Raw genomic sequence first — 21,974 nt, forward strand, 5'->3', positions numbered from 1 at the left:
CTAGAACTAAGGCAGAAAATGATGGTTTGACATACCCCTGTATCTCTTCTTCAGGGAGATTACATCAAATCACTGCCCTTTTTTGTGTTTAAACTCCCATTTCCATTCATTCCTGAATAGCTCCACCATTGCCTGCTAGAATTTGAACACTGCAAGTTTACTTATAGTGTCATTATCTGGCAATCTTAAGACTGTTAAAGAAATAAAATAATAATACTGTGACTTCCTAAACATGAACACTTATGCATAACTGTGAATGTTGGTTTTTCAGGGATATATCAGGCATCTTCTAATGCTAGTAAAAATTCTAAACATGCATTACTGTAAGGGAACAATTGACTGTAATGCTTGTGAGACTCAATAACAGAAGGTATATGTGTATAAACTTGCTCTTTTTTTTTTCTGAAGTAATTTTCCTTAATATTGTTTTCAAGAAACAGAATTAACTTTCTTCCCCTTCTAGGAGAAAATTAAGCGTATCCAGCAAATCAGAATGGAGAAAGAGCTTCGAGCTCAACAAATTTTAGAGGTAGACATAACGGCTCAAGTATTTCTGTGTTTGCATTTGTGAGAATGTTGTCCTTTAATAGTCACACATGAAGTAAGAATGTTACCAAATACAGCAGTTCTAACAATATGGACTTAAAGAAGCCAGTTCAAAAATTTCCAAGTACAATTTTGCAATATTTGGATGCTAAAGCAATATGTTCTACTTTGTATGAAATGCAGTAGTATTAAAATACTAATTTTATGAATATATAAGCTATAATAAAGTAGTATACAATACTAGTATGCTGTTCTAATGTACTACTTTGCTAGTGTAGCAGCAAGGATAGATCACTAGTATTCAAGTTTCCTATCATGCAAATACTAATTTTTTAATCTCTTTGCCATTTATATTTTATTGTTTCGTTATTTTATTTATTTATTTTTGGTTATAATATCCAAGTGAAGCAATTTTGCGTAGGACTTGTTATTCTGTCTTAATTTAAATAAAGACATAGTGAATGGATTGACTATGTGACATACATTGAGGAAGAAATTACTTGGAATGTACACTTAATATGTGATGTCATTTTCAGCTTTTTATGGTGTATAGCTTTATTTCTAGTCAGATTATTTTTAAGTTGTGAAGTTGCTGTTGAGTGACCTATTTTGCATGCACAGGCAAAAAAGAAAAAGAAGGAAGAAGCAGCAAATGCCAAATTATTGGAAGCTGAAAAGCGAATCAAGGTTAGTTTATAAGAGTTTGAAAAATAAGTGTGTTGTTATGCATAATATGTGTTGATGCAGAAGAGCAATTTTTAGGAAGAGTATTCAACTGAATAGGTATGGCATGTGAATAAATCTGAGTGTGCATATGTTTTGTAGGTATGTAACACATACGGAACTTTTTACACGTGTGTCATATAGAAACACAGAAACATTCATGCATGCATGCATGAATATATTGACATAGAGACTAATTTTTTACGCCATTACCAGGAGTTTTGCTTACATGATGCTTGGTTTACATAGCTTCAAATGCTTTTGCAATAGCATTATTCACAATGTTTTTTAAAGCACACTATTAAAATACTTTGTTGCTTCCCAACTAATATTCTTGTATAGGCTAGATGTATACAAGACTAGAGAACTCTTCTGCAGACACCGGAAAAAAAGTAGTTTATATTAGTAGTTCTATTACTGCTTTGGTGGTGTTGGTGTGTTTTAACATTGAACTCCCAACTCGGTAGATTTGCTTTCATATATACTATTACTGTTCTGTGGTTGGTTTATGGGGAAATAAAACTAAGAAAACTTAATTAGATGTGCTGTTTTAGTATAGCAAATATGTTCATCTTAGTAAGTACAGTTTGATAAGATACATTTCTGTTGTTTTGCTTAAGGAAAAAGAGATGCGAAGGCAGCAAGCTGTTCTTCTCAAGCACCAGGTTGGTATACATTTGGTTGACCAAGCAGGCAGAATGCCAATTGTGAACTACTACTTAAGTAATGTGGGGGAAAAATCTTCAAAATATACCCTTTTTAAATTCCTGGGTTTGATTCCTGCACAATTTTTCTTTCATCTTATGATTTGTTGCTTTGCTTTGGTATTGGGGTCTTTTGGGGGATTTAAAAGTGGTTTTATGACTTTGTGATTTCTGTTTCATAATGTTGTGCCAACTCTTTCTACCAGGAGTTGGAGAGGCATAGACTAGATATGGTATGGGTATGTTTATTTTTGTACATCTAACACCGCATTGTGATTTGGTTGTGATATGGTTGTCATAGCAATGCATAAAATGTAGCACTGGCTGCTGTCATATTACATACTGCTGCATGGCTTTACAGCACAGTGCATTGCATACATCTGCTTGTCTTGTCTGTTAAGGGAAAAAAAGACATCTCAAAAGTATATAAATTGAACGTGGCAATCTGTAAATAAGTTCTTAAACAGAAATCTTTGTTGCTGATGTCCCAACATAAATTGGACAACTGTGTAAGATCAGGGATTAATTAATACAAAAATTAATAGGTTGTCACATGGATACTTTTTCTAAACCTTGTCCCATTCATTGGGAGTGGATCTAGAAGTTTTTAAATATGATTTGAATTAACCTGCTTTAGAAGTTAGGATCGTGTCTCTCCCAAGTCTGCAAAATACTGAGCAAATCAGCTTTCAGTCAGTGTAAATACATAACATTATAATTATACAGTGAAACATTAGCCTATAATCCTACTCTCATTGAACTAGATGGTAAAATACCTTTTGCTTTTACTGGAGCCAAGGCTTATTCTACAGTTTTTAAGGCAGAAAAAAACATACATACCACTCTAGAATACAGCTCCTTAATGCATTTGAAGTTATTGATGTAACTTATTGGAGGACAGGCATCAGTAAATTCAAGTGTCAGTGCGTATGTATATGTGCTGCGCCAGCATTAGCTTGATCTAGAGTTGAGAAAATTCATCATACTAATTTGTTGCTCGATCACAGAAATGTTAATATTTGCAATGTTCAAAATGACCAGTTTACAAATTTCTATTGAATTGGCTATTGAGGAAGTAAATTGCAAGTTCCCTGATAGCAGATGTAAGGTAACTGACCTGTTCCAGCCAACCATTATGCTTTTTGTTCTGCCAGCTTATGAAGGAGCATCACAACTGACCACAAGTAAATCTGTATGCTTCTTTTTTTTTACACTGTCTCCATATTCATTGCTTTACCTGTTTTGCTTTTGATTGTTCTTGTATTTGCTTTCTAAACCTGAACTAAAACATGCACAGACTTGGCCATTCTTGTTCTATATTTAGTATTTACTGTGACTTGTCTATTAATGCTAAACTTGTACTTAGCTTTTTTATCGATATTAACATGTGGATTAGTTTTGTTCTAATCCTATCTGTTTCAATAGGAACGAGAAAGGAGAAGACAACATATGATGCTTATGAAAGCCATGGAAGCACGTAAAAAAGCAGAAGTGAGTAATTAACCAGTGAAACTTTGAAGTTTTCATTTGCTCATTCTGCAGTCATCTGTAGAAGACCAGGACCATTTATTAGATGCTGGTAGTGTGAACCTGCACAACCTAATCCAAAACCCATCAAAATGAGTTCATCTAATGCTAAGATAGAAATTTTTGCTTTTTGTTCTAGGTTGTTTTTTGCCACCTGCTTCAATTTATACTAGTAATAAAAATTTAGTTCTAATATAAATAGCAGAGTTAAAGACTTTCTGTGAAAAGGAGCAAAATAAAATTCTCATTCAGATTCTCTTTATAGATAAACAGTCAGTTTGGCTTTTTCTCATTCACGGAAAACCAATTTTTACTTTTTACTCACATGAAACATTTCACTTTAAATGTATGTAATAGAAGGTTTTCCTAAGAATTTAGGACCAAGACTTTGGTGGTATGGAGATAACACATCATATATTTACCTTGAGGCTTGAATGCATCTCTAACAGTATGAGGGTTTTACTTATTCTGGAGTTCTGTGTACTTCAGGCTAGCAATATCAAACAATGGTAAAATCACTTCATTTATGCCAACAGGGTAGCAAGCTACCATGAGTATATGAGCATTTTCCCTGTAATTAACTGAGGATCAATGAACAACAAATAGTTTTTAAACATGCATTTATCACCAGTTGGCTTTATCAAGAGTTTTGTGCACTTAACTGTAACGGGAGAGGTTCTAGGAGCTGTCCAGTCAGCTGTTTGGAAGCAACATATAATTCATAGCATCCAAATGATTACAAAGATGCATTATTCAGTAGGATTTTTGTTTTGTCACTTAAGGGAGAAAATATCATGTGCAACTGCAATTTTACTTGAACTGTCTTTTAGTTTAATGTCCTATAGAGAAATTGATCCTGGAGAAGTGAACGTGTAAAATGTAATAGCCCAGATAATGTTTCATATTATATTGATAACCATGCAAATAAAGCTACTAAGAGCTGAATATTATGAAGATCATTTTCCACAGCAGCACTAAAATAAGGAGTAGATCTAATTTTTACACAGCTGGGTGGAATTTAAATTAAAACAACTGTTGTGAAAAAATCATTGATTCTGTATTCCACATATATTGTTGTGGCTGAAAATATTTCAGTGTGTTGTACCTGTACAATACTGGTGAAATTAAAAATATTGACTCTCACATGTCCATGTAATAGAGTAGTGTGTGCAGATTCTAAATTGGAATCTAAGAGAAATCTAAGTGGATCTTAGATTTGCTATTCATTTATTTTGTTCTGTTTGTGTAGTTTCTACCTTCCTTTTACTTGAATGCAGGTTCCTTAATTGCCGTAGTAAGTACTAAGATTACTTAAGTAGTACTTTTCAAATTCTTAGACTGTTACACTGTAAGTATAGTACACAGGTTTTATTTTCTGCCCTTTTAAATCTATTGAAGGAAAAAGAGCGGTTAAAGCAAGAAAAACGTGATGAAAAAAGATTAAATAAAGAACGTAAACTAGAACAGCGAAGATTGGAATTGGAAATGGCAAAGGAGCTAAAGAAGCCTAATGAAGATATGTGCTTAGCAGATCAGAAGGTAATTGTAATAACATAAAATGTATTTCCTTGCCTCATGTCTCTGTCTTCTGCTGTTGTGACAATAACTATTTTTCTTGCAGTCACTCATCAAGCGTTCAAGTTTTGGTCTAGATAATGAAAGAACTATATTTAAAATCTATAAATACAGTATATGAGAAACACTGAAGTGGGTATTGATATATTTAGTTAAAAACATGTTGTTTAAAAGTGGACTGCTTCCCAAAAACCATTTGCATGATTGCTTTAATAAAAATTCCGTAGTCTCAGTTGTTTTTATAGCAGGAACATGCACTTTCTCTCAGTACATAGGCACTAAATAGAGCTTTGTTCATATGTGCAACTCTTCTAAGCCATTATTCAAAAAAAAAAAAAAAAAATTACTCTTCCAAGCTTCTGTGTTGTCAGTTCTTGTCCTTCAGGACTGTACTTATCTCAAGCTCAAGGCCCAAGTTTTCCAGAGAATTCTGGAGAATTTTCCCCTTCTGTGTCCCTGAAATATTTTTATGCCACCTTTTATGGTACTTTGGCTCAAAATACAGCCTGAGAACCTCTCCTGGCCAAAAAGTAATTATAGGAGGCCACAGTCTAATTAATACTAAGTGAAAAAGTTAAACAGTAATGATGAGTTCATAAACAATAATGATTTATGGATGGGGTGGGGGGCAGCTCTTCTAGTGCCTTCACCTTCTATTGTTAATATACTGTAAGTTATATGATTGTATCAGCCAATTTCCCTAGCTAGTATCAAAAAAAGTTATCCTCTGAAATATACTACTGAATCTTTAATTATTTTTCCTTACTTTTCAGCCTTTGCCAGAGCTGCCTCGCATTCCAGGCCTTGTTCTTGCTGGAAGCACATTTTCAGATTGTCTCATGGTAGTGCAGTTCTTGCGTAACTTTGGTAAAGTTCTTGGCTTTGATGTGAATACGGAAGTCCCTTCTCTGAGTATTCTTCAAGAGGGTTTGCTAAACATAGGGGACAGCATGGGAGAAATACAAGACTTGCTTGTAAAGCTAGTCTCTGCAGCTGTTTGTGATCCAGGACTTGTTACAGGATACAAGGTAAAAAAAAAAAAAAAAAAAAAAAAATCTAAAAAGTAAAAAAAAAATCCATAGTAAAAAAAGTATACTTATAAATGCATTCTTCATAGTATACAAAAATAGTCCAGTTGGAACACACATTTTCTTATTCTCTTTATCTTATGCCATTAATATTAGTATTATCTCTATTCTTAAAAACTTACAGGGTGAAGACATTCTAATTTGTTACTAAAAAATCTCGATTGAAGTTCTTGTGGTAAAAAGCAAGCAAAACCACATCACTGTTTTATAAACAATAATATGGTCTGCAGTGAAAAGAATATTTTCAAATGTGATTAATTGAAATATCTTTATTTTTAGGCTAAGACTATTCTTGGGGAGCACTTACTGAACGTTGGCATCAATCGAGATAATGTATCTGAGATTTTGCAGATATTTATGGAGGCTCACTGTGGGCAAACTGAGCTTACAGAGAGCTTGAAGACAAAAGCTTTTCAGGCACATACTCCAGCTCAGAAAGCAGCAGTTCTTGCTTTCCTTGTCAATGAGTTAGCTTGCAGTAAAAGTGTGGTCAGGTAAGATGTTTCTCGAACAGATGTGTAAAAATAAAATTATTAAAATGTTATAGTTTAAAAATGCAGTATACACTACTTTGTTACAGGAGACTTCTTGATGTTCTCGAAATGAAAGCTGAAATCTGCTGTTACTGCTGCTTGCTTTTATGTACTTCTGATATTACAGAAGATTAGCCATTTTTCTGCCAAGTTTTTTGGCTTTGTTTTTTTAAGCCTTGAAGTAAAATCCACTATTCTGGGAGTAAAAAATGTGGTTGAATACAAAGAAATTTACTAGGTATTGTGGGGAACAGTGTAGAAGTGCTGTGTAAATCGTCTGTAGTACTCTTTTCCTTTTTATTTATTTATTTATTTTTTTTACTATATCAGTACTTTAATACATCAATACTTTTAAGTCAATTGTAAGCTGAAGTAGCAGGCTTGATTTATCATGGTGTAGTAATTCAAGAAAGTGTGTACTTCAGTTGTTGTTGGTGATGAATAGCATTTTGTAATTAAAAAAAAAGCTATGATATACAACATTGAAAAATCCAGAAACATGCAATAAAAAGTTAGGAAATGCCAGTCTTTGGGATACCTTCACCTCCGTATGCTTGCTTACTGTGATAGTCTTCTATGACCAAATTGAGTAGGTTTTTGTGTCTTGCCAATTCTGTCTGTCTTGGTACAATGTGTTGGAGTAGTTAACCAGGGTTGCTCAACGAAAGAGATGTTTCATGTTTTAAAAAAGGCTGGAACATTGCAAGAGAATTGGCTAGAGCAAGTGCTGTGTAAGTACTTTTCAAGAGAGTTCATGTGTATTAATCAAATTCATCACAGCAAGGAATTGTTTCACTTATGTATATTACAGATGACGAACTGTAAAACCAGATTTATAAAAATAATTCAAAAACAAGTTGAGCTTCATTTTCGTAATTATTATTAATTTCGTAATTGAAACAAGTATAAGCTGCTAAATTGTTGATGCTGGAATTCCTCAGGTGTGGGTTCCCAGATAATTGACAACTGAACCACTACTTTTGTTCTTCAATGTCTGTATTGGAAAATAGATGTTAGTTTGTAGATCACATGGATCCTCGAGAGAATACTATAGCTGTATTTGTGATAATTTTGTATTCTGTGTAAGGCTAGCTCCTTTGTGGTACATACAGCTGGAGGCTTCACATTGAATGGGAACTATGAAAAGAAGTGTCAAATATTTTGAATGACATACTTCTGAAAGCTTACATTGTATTCTAAATAAAGATTGCATGATTCATGTACAGTAGTACACTGCATGGACATTCCAAGTATTGAAACTTCCTAGCTTTAAAATTATTTTGTACTTTAAGCATTTCTTCAAGGTAGCTCTTTGAGACAACGAATCTCTGCATAAATGTCTGTCGGAAAAAGATATGTAAGATCACAGTTAATGGTGTTTCCTTGACTACTTTGGATTATTTTGTCTTTGACAGTGAAATTGACAAAAACATTGATTATATGTCGAACTTAAGGAGAGATAAATGGATGGTTGAAGGCAAACTTCGAAAGTAAGTTTCATTTCCTTAAATGTTACCACGTATTGCTTTTTTGCGTTTGCTCAGATACGCTACTATATAGGCAATTGGTTCTTAGTTAAAAATTATCTGATGCAATTACAGATTTTCCAAAAAGTTAATTTAGAGTGTCCCAGCACCAGTCTTTTACCATACGCTAAAGAAGCATGAGATTCAGAGTGTTAGTGTCCCTCATAACTGGAACTAAGTTAAGTCCATTTTGTGTTATTTGGTTAAAAAAAAAAATTATATATTTTTTATTGGAATGTTACATGAGCAGTCAAATTGTGATTGACATTATCAAAGTTTATTTTGGACCTACCATACTTAGTAATGTTCATTCTGAAAGGCATTTTAAGAAAACATGGTTTTCATACAACAGTCACCCATTAAATTTTGCCTATTTATATTACATAATATTAACGTTTCCATTTTGTGTATGTTGCATCATTCCCTATAGTTAGATATTGTCTGTAGCATGCAAACATTGGGATGTTTTAATGTTTTCATTTAAGGTAAAATTGGAACGTTTTAAGACTGTTCAGCATCATACCCACTGTTCTCCCATCCTACAAGACAAAATTCCATACAGCAAGCATAATGGCTCCAACTACCAGGAAGCTAGAAGGCATAAATTTCATGAATCACAGGGGGTAAAAATGCATAGCCAGACTCTTTCTTTTTTCTTGGTCATCTTTACTTCTTACCAGGAATGGTGAATCCTTTCTTAGTCTTTGCTTTAGGTACTTGTGTTTCTAATCTTGTTTCTCCCTTTTTTCCCTTTAATGTATCTGCGAAGGAAGAAGGAAGAAGTAAAGAAGAAGGACAAGAGGGAGGTAGAGGAAAAAATAAGACCAGTAAAAATAACTCTCTACTAATACTGTAGATATCAGTCTGTATAGGGTTAATACATTTTATCCCTTAGGACAGTCCAAATACCTTTTTCTGTCTTCATCTGTATTTCTTCTAGGGGATATAGTTTAAAAAGTGTCGCTGAAGTTCTGATGTAGACAATTATTTGTTAGTGGAATGGGACCCTTGCCTGTTCTTGTCGCCTAAGGGACTCCTTAGTCTTTCTCTCCCTCCATCAAACTGTAAGTACTTGTAGATGTAGGATCCTCCATTTTCTCTCATGATCGTTCTTTTCTTTCCCTTCAAATAGTGGGCGTAATACCCTGAAGCCCTAAGCCGCTCTTTCTTTCTACAATCATTTCTCTTTTTCTTGTGTTTTCTTCTCCTGTGTGGATGTGAGGTTTCAATAGTGCTTTTCCTACTTTAAAGTGTAAGTATTATGGGAGTACTCTGAGAAATTCTTCTTGTGCTTCTTTGAAGTCACTGGACTTGACTCATCTCTCTCATCTGTGGTTCAAAATCTTTGAATTTTTCACTTTTTTTCTGATGAACTCTCAGAAGCTTTAAAGAAGAGATTTCATTGACCGGTTAAAAACAATGCTGTCCTCTTCTGTCAGTTGGTGATTTTCATAGAATCTTACAACTGTTGTGGGGCTTCTCTGAAAAGAAACCTGTTCATTTAAGCCTTCTGTTTGGTCTTTCTTCAGCTTCTAAGCTTCATTCTTATGCATGTTATTTTCCCCATCCATTTTAGAGCTCAGGCTAGTTTTTAAATATCCCAGTCCCAGACAGTTTTAGGAATATCTGGTCTCTTGAATACTTGCCATGTGATTGACAGATACCTGTACACTTTTTACATGCACATAAACCTGAAAACAAAAGCTCTTTGTATGTGGAAAGTGTGTAGTGATAGAATAAAGGATTCTGAGGAATGAGTTTTATTTCAGCTCAGCCTGGTACCGGATTTGAGCATATGTGTCGTGTAAATCATCATAGGATGATGTCCAGATTGTCTTGAAGTATATACAAGTGGGACAAGAAGAGATTCTGCTTGTGTCAGAAGATGTTTTTACATATGCTCCTACTGTTGTTCAGATTAGTTTATCAACCGGATATTCGGGGGGGGGGGGGGGAGATATGAAAACCTATGTTGGTAAGATGTAAGACAAAACAAAAAAAGCCCATTAGAATCCCAGGCTTCAAAAAGGAAAAAGCTGGTAGAGAGACTGTTGTTGTTGTTTTTTTCTTATGGCTGTTGAACAGATTTCCTTGAGAATTAGATTATTTATGGTCTGAAACTGAATTCTGAGCTGCCTAGACTACACTTTCTACAGGGCTGATGGTCAGTGAGAGGTCACATCTATTGCCTTCACATTTAGGTGTGAATCTTGATACTAATCACCATTTTTGTGAAGGTATCTGTCTCATCAGTTCAATTAATCTTTCTTTGTCATCTGTATTTTGTATCACAGCTATTGTCAGAAGACTGTCTCCCTGAGATGAACCAGGTGTTTTTACTGCTAGATAATCATAACTTCAGTGTCTTCTTTTCCATTACATGTCTTCTTGACATCTCTTTTGTAGCTTGATCGATGTAAAAGGCAATAAAAATGAAATGTGGCTTCTTGAAGGATTAGATAATACCTATTTCTTCACAAAGCTTTGAAATTTTGAAATACTGCAGAACAAGTTTTTTTACAACAACGATGTTGTTTTTAACATTCCAGTGTTATGGCATACTCCTTGTAAGTTAATTTCTTTCCAATGAGGCCATCTCAGTTGTAAATGATAACGGTAAACCAAAAACAGTGTTAGACAGGGGTAGGAATTACACCTTGAATTTGGGTAGGAGGTAATTCTGATTTGGAAAACTTTCAATTTTTGAGACCCCAAGTGTCTTAAGAGAATGTGATGTTTAGTATTTTTTTTTTCCTTGCTATTTGTTAATATTTATGTCATGTACAAAATTACGGGGGAGGCTTTCAAAAGGGGAATTTTATTTCCATGATCTAGTAAACATTACAGATTAGGAAAGCGTCGGCTTAAGTCACATATCTGAGTATTTGGTGGGTCACCCGTTCTTCTCTATAGGCCAATGGACTTAGTAATTCCTTCATAGGTTACAGAAGTCCTTTTAGTCTGTATGTGAGAGTTGGAAATGAAAGAGTTTTCTGAGTGAAGGTTTTCTTCTCTCAGCCATATTTGTAGGTAGTAGGAAGAAAATTGTGCCACCTCTTGACAAATCTGAACATTATTTGAAGTTACGTTCTCATTGATTTCTTCCTCTGTGCTACTTTGGATACAGACAGCTGCCTTGGGAGCTTGTACTGCTATAAAAGGAGGGCATCTTTGATTCATTTCCATCTTTATTTGTAGTGTCATGCAGGCTTCCTTTGGTGCTTTCCAGCATTTTATCTCTATTTTTGCTTTCAGTGAAAGTAGCCTTCTTCACTTGTTCTCATTTCTTTTAGGTATATAAATGAGGGTGTTTGTTGATCATTGAACTCATCTGCCAGCTTTTTTTATTGAGTTGTTTCCCAGATTATCTTCATCTAATTTGTCTCTAAAGTTGTTCAGTCACACAGCATTCAACGTTGCTTTGTTTGATAGTTTATTTCTGTGCATAGGCAGGAATTTCCAGTCCAGTTGAAGAGGATTTGATGGTCTGAAGTTACCCTAGTAAAAGTAGATCTTTTTCTAAAAAAAAAAATAAATAAATAAAAATTAATTCAGTGCAAGCCTGAGTAATGTTGATATTTGGTAAGACTAAAGCTTTTTGCACCACAGCTGAAAAAATAGTACTTGCTTCCAAAGTCACTGGAAGGCTTCAATTTTTTTGTCCAAAATATTCTAAGTTGCTAAAAATCCATTACTGATTGCAAAATAAAATCATAAAACTTTATAAATTCTTCAGTGGATAAGCCACTGCATTAAAAACAAATCCAAAACATTTCTAAGGCAAATAGCAGTCCCCTTGATGATTTCTTGCTTTTTAAAAACTGCTACTGTCAGTTGAGCAGTGACAGCTTCATTAAAATCTGTGCTGTTGAGTACTGGCATGGTTTTATCAGCATTTTAGAAAGCTGATACATTTGTCAGTGTACATTGACTAAGAAGCCAGTACTTCTACAACACTCATTGTATTTGTAGCCACTTGCTGTATGGAATATTGTGTTGTAGGATGGGAAGAGAGAGAAGTGCGACAAGGGAAAATTACGTACTGGTAATTGTGTTTGTCGTTACCGTTCTACTTTTCCCATCCTACCTTCTTCCAACCATCTCTTATAAAATCTTTGTCTTTTCTACACGTTTATGAATCTCTTCTAAGACAGTTGCATTTTTGGTCTGCATTATAAGTGACTGGTTAGGCCTGGCTATTTATACCTCCTGCGATTCAGCATGTTTGCCTGCTAGCTTCCTGATAGGTGGAACTATAATTTTTGCTGTGTGGAATCTTGTCTTATAGGGTTTTTATAGAAGAAGAAGGTCTACAACAACCATAATTACTGGTATGTAAGTTTCCTTTTTCTTTCATAAAAGGAAAAATGAGGGTTTGATGGAGTGATCTAGTAGTTTAGGTAGCTAATGTTTCTCAGAAGAGAAACTGTATCCAAAAATGGAAGAATCAAAGGACCGTACTGAAGTGAAATAATATATAAATTAAAAAAACAATAACAAACACACCACCAACAAAAACATAAAAATCTGAAATTAAAAAAAAAAATACTCTAACCATGCTGTTGCTATGCAAATGTAAGTAATTTCATACTTCCAACTTAGGAATTTTTCTTTCGCAGGGGTTGTGGGTGGTGGATGGGGCAGGTATTTTATGTGATCATACTCTTAAATGCATAAAACAGAAGATAAAGAAATTGAAATAGTTCTTCTAGTTGTCCTTTCTGACTTCTCAAAACCACTTTTATGTTGCATTTCCTTTAAATGGTTATGCAATACAGCAGTCCTGGGAGAAACAGATTCTCTGCAGGACTGAATTAGTTGAAAGGCTTTCTGCAGTCCGATTTTTTTTTCCTGTTGGTTAATGACAATAAACAGGTAATACAGTATCATTGTAGAACAGAAGAACTAATTTGAATCTAAAATGTATGGTTCACTTTCAATCACACAGGAAGAAAGATATGTTTATGCTACAAACAAGCTTCATAATTTCACTCCTTGTCATGTTTTCAAAGGCTTAGAATAATTCATGCCAAAAAAACTGGCAAAAGAGATGCTACAGGAGGTGGTGACATAGGAGAGGAACAGCAGTCTTTGGAAACACCAACACCAGGCCGCAAACGCAGACGAAAGGGTGGGGACAGTGATGATGATGATGATGACGACGATGATAGTGATGATCAGGCAGATGAGGATGAGGAAGATGAAGAGGACAAAGAAGATAAGAAAGGAAAGAAGGCAGAAGTTTGTGAGGATGAGGTGAGGGATTTTAAATATACTTAAACAGAATTAACTGGTAAATTAAAAATTGTTTCCTTTCTGTTTCTCTGCAACATGGTACTATTTCCCCAAAATCTTAAAATAAGAATGAAGGAAAAATAGTTTACATCCATTGTTTTTAAATTTTTTGAATAAGTTTATTTTCCAGAGTGTGTGTGTATGTATATATTGATAGCTTCCTGCTTGTTTTGACTTCATTTTAATTTTCCTGAAATTCTGCGAGATTGTACAAGATCCTGAGAGCTGTAGATTTTTTAGCAAACGTGCATAACTGAAGTTTCCATTAGTGGAAAATAAAGGTCTTTTTTTTAATTAACATAATAGTAAAGAATTGTAACCTTAAATTTAACATTATCTGTTATAAAACTTGCCTGTGATTTTACTGTGTGCTTCTTCCTAACTTTTCTAGGTTAATGAGTATTGGAGAAAGTGAATTTCATTCCCCAACTTATTTGATCACAAGATGATAAAATTTTTACTAGCCAATATCAGATGCAGTAAGGATCACTGAAACATTTTTAGTTTTTTGAGCTGAACTCTTTCTACTGCTGACAAAGTGAATTTTTGGTACAAGTGCCACAAGTCCACAAATTTCACTGTAGTATTGCGTGAAACCTGATAAAGGAGACAAGCAATACCAAATACTAACTTGTAGCACTGGGTGTTGCACTTTGCCAGAAAATGACATATTTTTGATATATTTGTGTACGGTTTTTAAAATTCACATTAAAGTTTTAAGAGTGCTGTGAATATGTCTGTTCAAAGAGTGCATGCGTGTAACGCTAATGTGGAAACTCAAATCTTTGGAAACACTCTTCGTTAGAAATCCAGCTAGTTTCTAGTGTAGGAACAGTCCTTTTTGCCACTATTGAGAATTTATTACAAGTATAACTAATTTGTATGAATCAAAGAGACCACCTGAGAGGTATAGCACAATGTTCTTACAAACTAATATTTTAGAATTTAAAATAGATAATATTTGCATATCTAATCTCACATTCTTCTCCTAATCTGTTTCTTTTAAATGCAATCTTACAGTTTGGTGCACTGCACATCTTACAAACAGAAGTCCTATAACACCTCTAAAAAAAAAGATTTCCATTGCATTTGTGCTGTATGTGGTATTTCAGATGGCTTCACTCTGGTACTCTTTTACAAAGCCATGAAATAGAAGACCAGTGTCCTATGTTGCAAGTAATTTGGAGCTCCTAGGATTTTTTTTAAACTCACTGTTATCCCCAAAGACTTTCTGGAACTAAATTAAAATTCTTGTTATGTAAACGACTAATCTTTTAAACTGTGACAAGAAAGAGGGGGAAATAGGCTTATAGGCTAATAGGCTTAATCACAGGTGCATTCCTCTTCAAAAATTAAGACGATTAATACTGGAAATGTTACAGCAGATTTGCTATTTATGTGACTCTACAATTTCTTGTAGACATTTTAAATAAGATGCAAGTTTGCTCTCACCAAAGACTGACTGATAAGATTTTGACAGGTTACATTATTTCATGTATGAAAAACTCTTAAGTGAACTTGAATATCCAAAAAACTTCATAGGAAATAAGATTAAATTCTATAGTTTTAAGTGTTTATGCACAAACTGAATTATCTCTTCCAGTAAAAGAATGTTTTCAGCAAACGTTTGGCCACCAGCTTTCTCCTGCATATGCAGTAGTTAATGCTACTCAGAAAGACGGGTCTTTTTCCAGTTATGTTGTTTCTTGTCAAATATATCCAACATGTAAAATATTTGAACATTTTTACCCTTAGGATTTGCCTGTCACATTTGATGTCTCATTTTCTGTTACATCTTTTCTACTGTAATGTTGGTAAGATAGAGTTAGTATGATTTTATCATGAAATAGATTTGATGTGACAGTATATTTGGTGATTATAGGATGATGGAGACCAGACAGCAAGTGTTGAAGAACTAGAGAAGCAGATTGAAAAACTGACAAAGGTGAGAGATCATCTATCTTAGTTATAATTCAGATTTGATTGCTGGATATCAAGAGTTGGACTATAAGCCGTCACCTTCGTCACCCTCTGCCTTAATATAAATTGAACTCAGGATCAGCTTTCATTTAATAAAAATGTGAATGACGATGCTGTTTATGACACCCGAATTGTGAGTTTAATCCAAAGAATGATTGTCTGTTGCACTAGTGGATTTGACTCAAGAGAAGCTTAGAAAGCTGTTATTGATATCTGTGCACATCTCAAATCTTTGTTAGCCATACGTAACTTCTGATTTTAGAAAGTGATCGTAAAGCTTTGTGTACAACAAGCAATGATGTTTTTCATTATGCAAATGACTGCAGTTCTCATTTCTTCCTATAGTTAGCTAATTGCTACAGCTATGTTCCAGGCCAATAAAGAGAGCTATCTTTGCTTCAGATTTTTAAAGAAATAACGGAATAGAAAGAGAAACATAAATTCTGAAGAAAAAGTGTTGTAGATTGGGCTACTCATGGACCATGTATTTTATTAACAAGTTTATTCTTTCTATCAGAAAATATGATGTTTAAAGCATTGTCTGCTGGCTTCTCTCATGTGCCAATTTGCAAAAAAATTAGCAGTCCAGAATTACACCTGACTTCCAACAGTGTTAATTTAGTGGTGAAAAAAGTGAATAAATGAACTGAAATTCTTGTTGTCTTCCCTCGTAGAACTGTTTGTTTGAATATTCTTTAATGAACCAGTTAAAATATCTCATTAATTTCCCATCAGTGGCTGCAGTAGCACACCCTGGTTGGCTATGTTCAAGTGCTCTGTATTTGCTGTTATTGCTTAATTGATTGGATTTGAGTTGTTCTTGAGCAATGTTGTCATTGATCCTTTTGTTCTGTGAGTCTGTGTTTAAAAGTCAGGCTCTAGCGTTAAAAAAATGTGTTTTTAGAGGAAAGCTGATAAACGTAAGGTGAATCAGAATACGATTGCCTTTTTTAAAGGCCTCTCTCTAAGTAAAATAATGAAGGCAGCAACCGTGAGTGGAATATCACATAGCACGCAAAAAGATCTTCTCTAAAAGAGCCTACTTATGTGACTCTTGAACTTCTGTTCAGTCGGACAGTTAGAAGATGTTTTGTTGTAAAGGTTGTTGATGTTTTGTGTTGTGTGTTGTTTTTTTATCTATTCAATCATGATGATTTCCTTTTTTTAAAACAGCAACAAAGCCAGTATAGAAAGAAATTATTTGAAGCTTCACACTGTTTGCGTTCAATGATGTTTGGTCAAGATCGTTACAGGCGCCGGTATTGGATTCTCCCCCAGTGTGGTGGTGTTTTTGTAGAAGGCATGGAAAGTGGTGAAGGTAAGAAGCATTAAAGAATAATGTCATGTCAGGGCTTACCTTGCCAAGACATGCTGCCAGTGTCTGTAGGCAATACTTTTGTGTAGTGAGGTCTTTAGGCTTTACCTCCAACCAGAGGCTAAAGAAGTAACTGTCAGTAAACCTCTTGTACTCATTTGGCGCTTTCTGATACTACCTTTCTGGTTGTGAGACAGTTAATATTTCTTTCAAAATGAGTGTTAATCATTTGTCAATTAATAAAGTTTTCATATTTACATACTTCTTTTTTTTCTTCTTTTTTTCTTTCTGAATTGTTTTCTCCCAGGCACTAAGTGATAAGATGAGGGGAAATGGACTCAAGTTGTGCCAGGGGAGGTTTAGGTTGGATATTAGGAGAATTTTCTTTACTGAAGGGGTTGTGAAGCATTGGAATAGACTACCCAGGTTGTCATCACCATCACTGGAGGTCTTCAAGAAACGTGTAGATGTAGAACTTAGTAGCGTGGTTTAGTGGTGGACTTGTCAGTACCAGGGTAAAGTTGGGCTATATATAATCTTAGAGGTCTTTTCCAACTGAATGATTCCATGATTCTAGTTATTTCTCTGTGGCAGTGAACTCTGCATATGAAAGCTAGGACAACCACAGAATATATGGATATTCATTTCTTTCTGTCATTTTCAGTAGATATTTTTTTTGGGTACAAATACACAGAATATTCCATGTTTAAAGATTTGATATGTATCTGTGTGCTGGTTTGGTTTGGACAGAGTTAATTTTCTTCGTAGCAGCTCAGATGGTGGTACGTTTTGGATTTGTAATGAAAGTAGTGCTGATAACACCAATGTTTTAGTTCTTGCTAAGCACTGCTTACACAGTTAAGGCCTATTCTGTTTCTCAAGCTGCCTGCCAGTAAGTTGGGTGGTACACAACCAGGACAGCTGACCCCAAACCCGAACAGGCCAAAGGCATATTCTGTATCATATGATATAATGCTAAGCAATAAAATGGGGGGGGGGGGGGGTGGAGTTGGTGTGGGGACTGCCTTTTTTTGTGGACTGGCTGGGCATCTGTCAGCTGGTGGTGAGCAATAGCATTATTTCCTTTGGTTGTTTAGTTGTTTTTTTGTTTGTTTGTTTTTCCTTATTAAACTGTTTTTGTCTTATCCCACAACTTTTCTAACTTTTGCCTTTCCAATTCTCCCCATACCACTGGGGGAAGCAAAGTGAGTGAATGTTTGTGTGGTACTTAACTGCACAGCAGGTGCCAAAGAGAACCTGCATGTGCTTTGGAATTTACTTCCTTGGGTAAAGTCAGAAATGTTTTCCTTTAAAGAAGGAAAAAAAACAAACAAACAAACAAAAAAACCACCAAAGTCAATTTAGCATGCAGGGAGGTAAAAAATAAAATCATTGCTTATATAACAAAGTTGATAAAAATGGTCTAAATTATTTGGTCTGTTGTATTTTGTATGTGTTTTTGTACAATTTTAGGTCTAGAAGAAATTGCAAAAGAAAAAGAGAAGTTAAAAAAAGTAGAAAGCATTCATATCAAAGAAGAGGTATTTGAGACCTCTGAAGAAAAATTACACTGTTTAAATACAACTCACTGTGAGCAAAAGGAAGATATGAAAGAAAAGGACAACACCAATTTGTTTTTACAAAAGCCAGGATCATTTTCAAAACTGAGCAAACTCTTAGAGGTAGCAAAAATGCCACCTGAATCTGACGTTATTTCCCAAAAACCTACTGGCAGTGCAGCAAATGGATGCACGTTATCCTATCAGAGTTCCTCCCAAAACTCTCTGTGCAGTCTTCAGCCCAGTGTATCACAAAGTGGCAATGAGAAGTCCGATTCTAATAATCTTTTCAGTCCCATTCCAAGCGGGACAGGAAAGTTTTACAATTCTCCACTAATTCCAAGTGATCAGTTGTTAAAGACTCTTACTGAAAAGAGCAGACAGTGGTTCAGCCTTTTACCGAGAATACCCTGTGATGACATGTCAGTCACCCATATAGATACACCAGCTACTACAACTTCCCTTACTCCTCAGTCACATCCACCATCAAAGTCACCTTCACCTGTTCCATCACCTCTTCTGGGCTCAACAGCTGCACAGAGTCCAGCAGGATTAAGTCCTTTTGCATTGCCACCACTGCAGGTAAATAAACAATTATGTTTTAAGTAGTGTGAATTTGCTTTGTTTATTTTGCAGAATTTCTGCTGAGCTGAATTATTTCACAGAAGTGGTATTATGTCTTCATTTCTTCTCTTTTTGCTTGTTTCTAAATGTTAATAGGTCGTTCCATGTTACAGATGCTTTATAATAGAAGTTTTTTTACTGAAAAAAAAAGATAAGATGACGTAAACCGATGTCTGATATTTTGTGTGTATATTTCAGAAATTTGATTTTGGTTTTAGGGATTGGCCATGGTATTAAATGAAAAACAGATTTCAGAAATTTGACCCTGCCCCCTTCAAAAGCTGCTCTTCCTGAAGCATTCACAGGATCCTAACAAGAATTATTACGTTACTGCTGTGTTTTTTTCCTAAACTACTCAAAGTACTGAGTAAAGGCCTCCTTTATGTTTTAATTACTGCTTGAAAATTAGCATCCTGATCATAAAGCAGGTTTCTGGATAATACTGAAAAATACCGGTTGTGATTGTGTTAAAAATATTTTCTGTGTAGCAGATGAAGAGTGGACTACCTATAATGGGACTTCAGTTTTGTGGATGGTCTACAGGAGTTCTCACTTCAAATGTTCCATTTTCATCTCCTTTACCTGCTATTGGATCAGGGTTGGGATTATCAGAAGGAAATGGTAACCCATTCTTGACGTCTAGTGTTCCTACAAGTAAAAATGAATCACCAGCACTACAGACTGAAAAAATAGCTTCTGCTCCCTGTACAGCAGTGGAAGTAGCCAAGCCGGTAGATTACCCAAACCCAAAACCCATACCAGAAGGTAAGTATGAACAATTAAATGGAATCGTCTGAAGGATAATTTCTAGTGCTACTGTGCTGTTACAGTTTATTTTTTATAATTTCCCTACTGAATTTCTCAAATCTGATTATTATCACATTAAAAACACCTGTAAAGTATATAAATACTTATATATATACTTCTCTTGATTTAGAAATGCAGTATGGGTGGTGGAGGATTACCGATCCCGAGGAACTAAAATCTTTGCATAAAGTGCTGCATCTCAGGGGAATAAGAGAAAAGGCCTTACAAAAGCAAATACAGAAACACATGGATTATATCACTATGGCCTGCATAAAAAATAAGGATGGTATGTAATTGGTATTTATCTTACATATGGTGTTGGGGTCCCAGATAAGAAAACTTGCAGAAATCTCTCCAAGATGTGTTTAGATACAAAGGCAGAGTAGCAGCCAGAAAAAATGTAAAGGTCTCATTATAGTTGCCTTTTTACCAGCCTTGTTCTGGAAAGTTGCAGTGTTGGAGAAATCCCATTTAATATAAATTCCTCTAGTGGCCTAAGTACTGGTAATCACTTCAAGCTTTTTTTTTGTCTCTGTAAAAATATACCTCAGCCTTCCCTTACCCTTGTCTTTAAACTGCAAGCTTGACAATGTGCTGAATTTGGTTATCATACTGGATATTTTAAGTCATGCACTTTTATAACAGTTCTTCAATATTTAATTGGACTGACAGGTAAATAAGTTTGAATTTACTCAGGGGAATTTATGTTAATAATTTAATAAAATATGATTCTCAAATGCAGTTGCAATTATTGATATCAATGAAAATGAAGATAACCAGGTAACTCGAGATGTTGTGGAAAACTGGTCAGTAGAAGAACAAGCAATGGAGATGGATCTGGCTATTCTTCAGCAGGTGGAAGATCTAGAGAGGAGAGTTCAATCAGCTAGTTTGCAAGTTAAGGTAAAACCAACTTTTAGTAAAATGTCTCTTTAAAATAACATTACTGAAGTGGTAAGGATTTAAAGTAGGTAGTAGCAATCCTTTTATTGTTGGTAAGTGCCTTCTTGTTCATCTGTAATTGCAAGTAAAATACGCTGCAGCAGTGTCATGGATATTTGCGTTTCAGACATTTCATTGCAGTTAAATCTTCAGCTGAAGAAGATGGGTCAGAGTCGCTGCCCCTGCAGAGTGTTCTTTGACAGTGTTCCTTTTATGATAACCTTTTCTGATTGCCAAGATTTCATTGCATTTAGATAATTTTAATTATAGCGGGTTTTGCCACTGTTCTGTCTGTTTTGGGGTTATTGTTGCTGTTATTGATTTCAGAAAAGCCTGCAAATACATCATAATACCTTGCCTGAGTATTGTAGAGTCATGGAGAATGCAATAAATGGGTTAGTGTAAAAGCGTTAAGAATTGACTGCCTGTCATTACAACTTGGAATTTTTCCAATGTCGATGATACCAGACTGAGTATGTTTGGTAGAAGTACAGGTGTGTTTTGGATGTAGTATGTTCTGTGAGTAGATGCTAGTTCTATGTGACCAATTGATAACTCTCTTCTGAGACTACTGAACAGATAGACCTATTGCGATGTTTTGACTAGTAGAACAGGATACTTCGAATGGAGATAAGAATGCAGACCATTGCAGGAAAGTACCTTCGGGAAGTCTGGTAATGCTTGTATGTTTTTGATTAATTATTTTAGTTCTCTGAAGATTTTGGAAAGTTTCTCTGCAGATGGATTACAAGTAACCAAGATATACTGGAAACAACTCTTCAATTATTTAGTCTGAATCTGTAAAACAGTTCCTCTATTTACACAAAGTTAATAGCAACCAATAAATGCACAAACCTTTCTGTTAACATAGGGCTGGCTGTGTCCTGAACCTGCATCAGAAAGAGAAGACTTGGTATATCATGAACATAAGTCAATTACTAGATTGCACAAGAAGCACGATGGGGATTGTGCTGGAGGCGGAGAAGGCAGTACCAGCTCTCTAGAGCGGAAGAGTGACAACCCTCTAGATATAGCTGTAACCAGGCTTGCTGACTTGGAGCGGAACATTGAGCGAAGGTATCTGAAGAGCCCCTTAAGTACCACCATTCAGATCAAACTGGATAATGTGGGCACAGTTACTGTCCCTGCTCCTGCACCATCCATTAGTGGTGATGGTGACGGGTAGGTTTTTGAGATTAACTTGAAAAATTATTGTGCTTCTTTGCTAAT

The 21,974-nt window shown here is 35.0% G+C and overlaps 1 protein-coding gene across 19 annotated transcripts in view; it reads left to right on the plus strand.

The window, feature by feature from the left end:
- BAZ2B (bromodomain adjacent to zinc finger domain 2B) overlaps positions 1-21,974 on the plus strand; it is a 142,785-nt gene that overhangs the window by 111,686 nt on the left and 9,125 nt on the right. For 12 of the 19 annotated variants that reach the window (XM_083841637.1, XM_083841633.1, XM_083841623.1 and 9 more), the window contains 17 exons: positions 464-529; positions 1,168-1,233; positions 1,890-1,934; positions 2,180-2,212; positions 3,399-3,464; positions 4,899-5,039; positions 5,849-6,103; positions 6,443-6,657; positions 8,112-8,186; positions 13,235-13,478; positions 15,400-15,462; positions 16,671-16,815; positions 18,286-18,953; positions 19,484-19,760; positions 19,933-20,088; positions 20,545-20,705; positions 21,616-21,926. In XM_083841637.1, coding sequence (XP_083697763.1) covers positions 464-529; positions 1,168-1,233; positions 1,890-1,934; positions 2,180-2,212; positions 3,399-3,464; positions 4,899-5,039; positions 5,849-6,103; positions 6,443-6,657; positions 8,112-8,186; positions 13,235-13,478; positions 15,400-15,462; positions 16,671-16,815; positions 18,286-18,953; positions 19,484-19,760; positions 19,933-20,088; positions 20,545-20,705; positions 21,616-21,926 — 2,987 coding nt within the window. The remainder of the gene's footprint in view (positions 1-463; positions 530-1,167; positions 1,234-1,889; positions 1,935-2,179; positions 2,213-3,398; positions 3,465-4,898; positions 5,040-5,848; positions 6,104-6,442; positions 6,658-8,111; positions 8,187-13,234; positions 13,479-15,399; positions 15,463-16,670; positions 16,816-18,285; positions 18,954-19,483; positions 19,761-19,932; positions 20,089-20,544; positions 20,706-21,615; positions 21,927-21,974) is intronic. The other 7 variants (XM_083841635.1, XM_083841629.1, XM_083841632.1 and 4 more) reach the window with 5 other exon arrangements.

The sequence above is a fragment of the Anser anser genome (genome assembly GCF_964211835.1).
Source record: "Anser anser genome assembly, chromosome: 6".
Lineage (NCBI taxonomy): Eukaryota > Metazoa > Chordata > Aves > Anseriformes > Anatidae > Anser > Anser anser.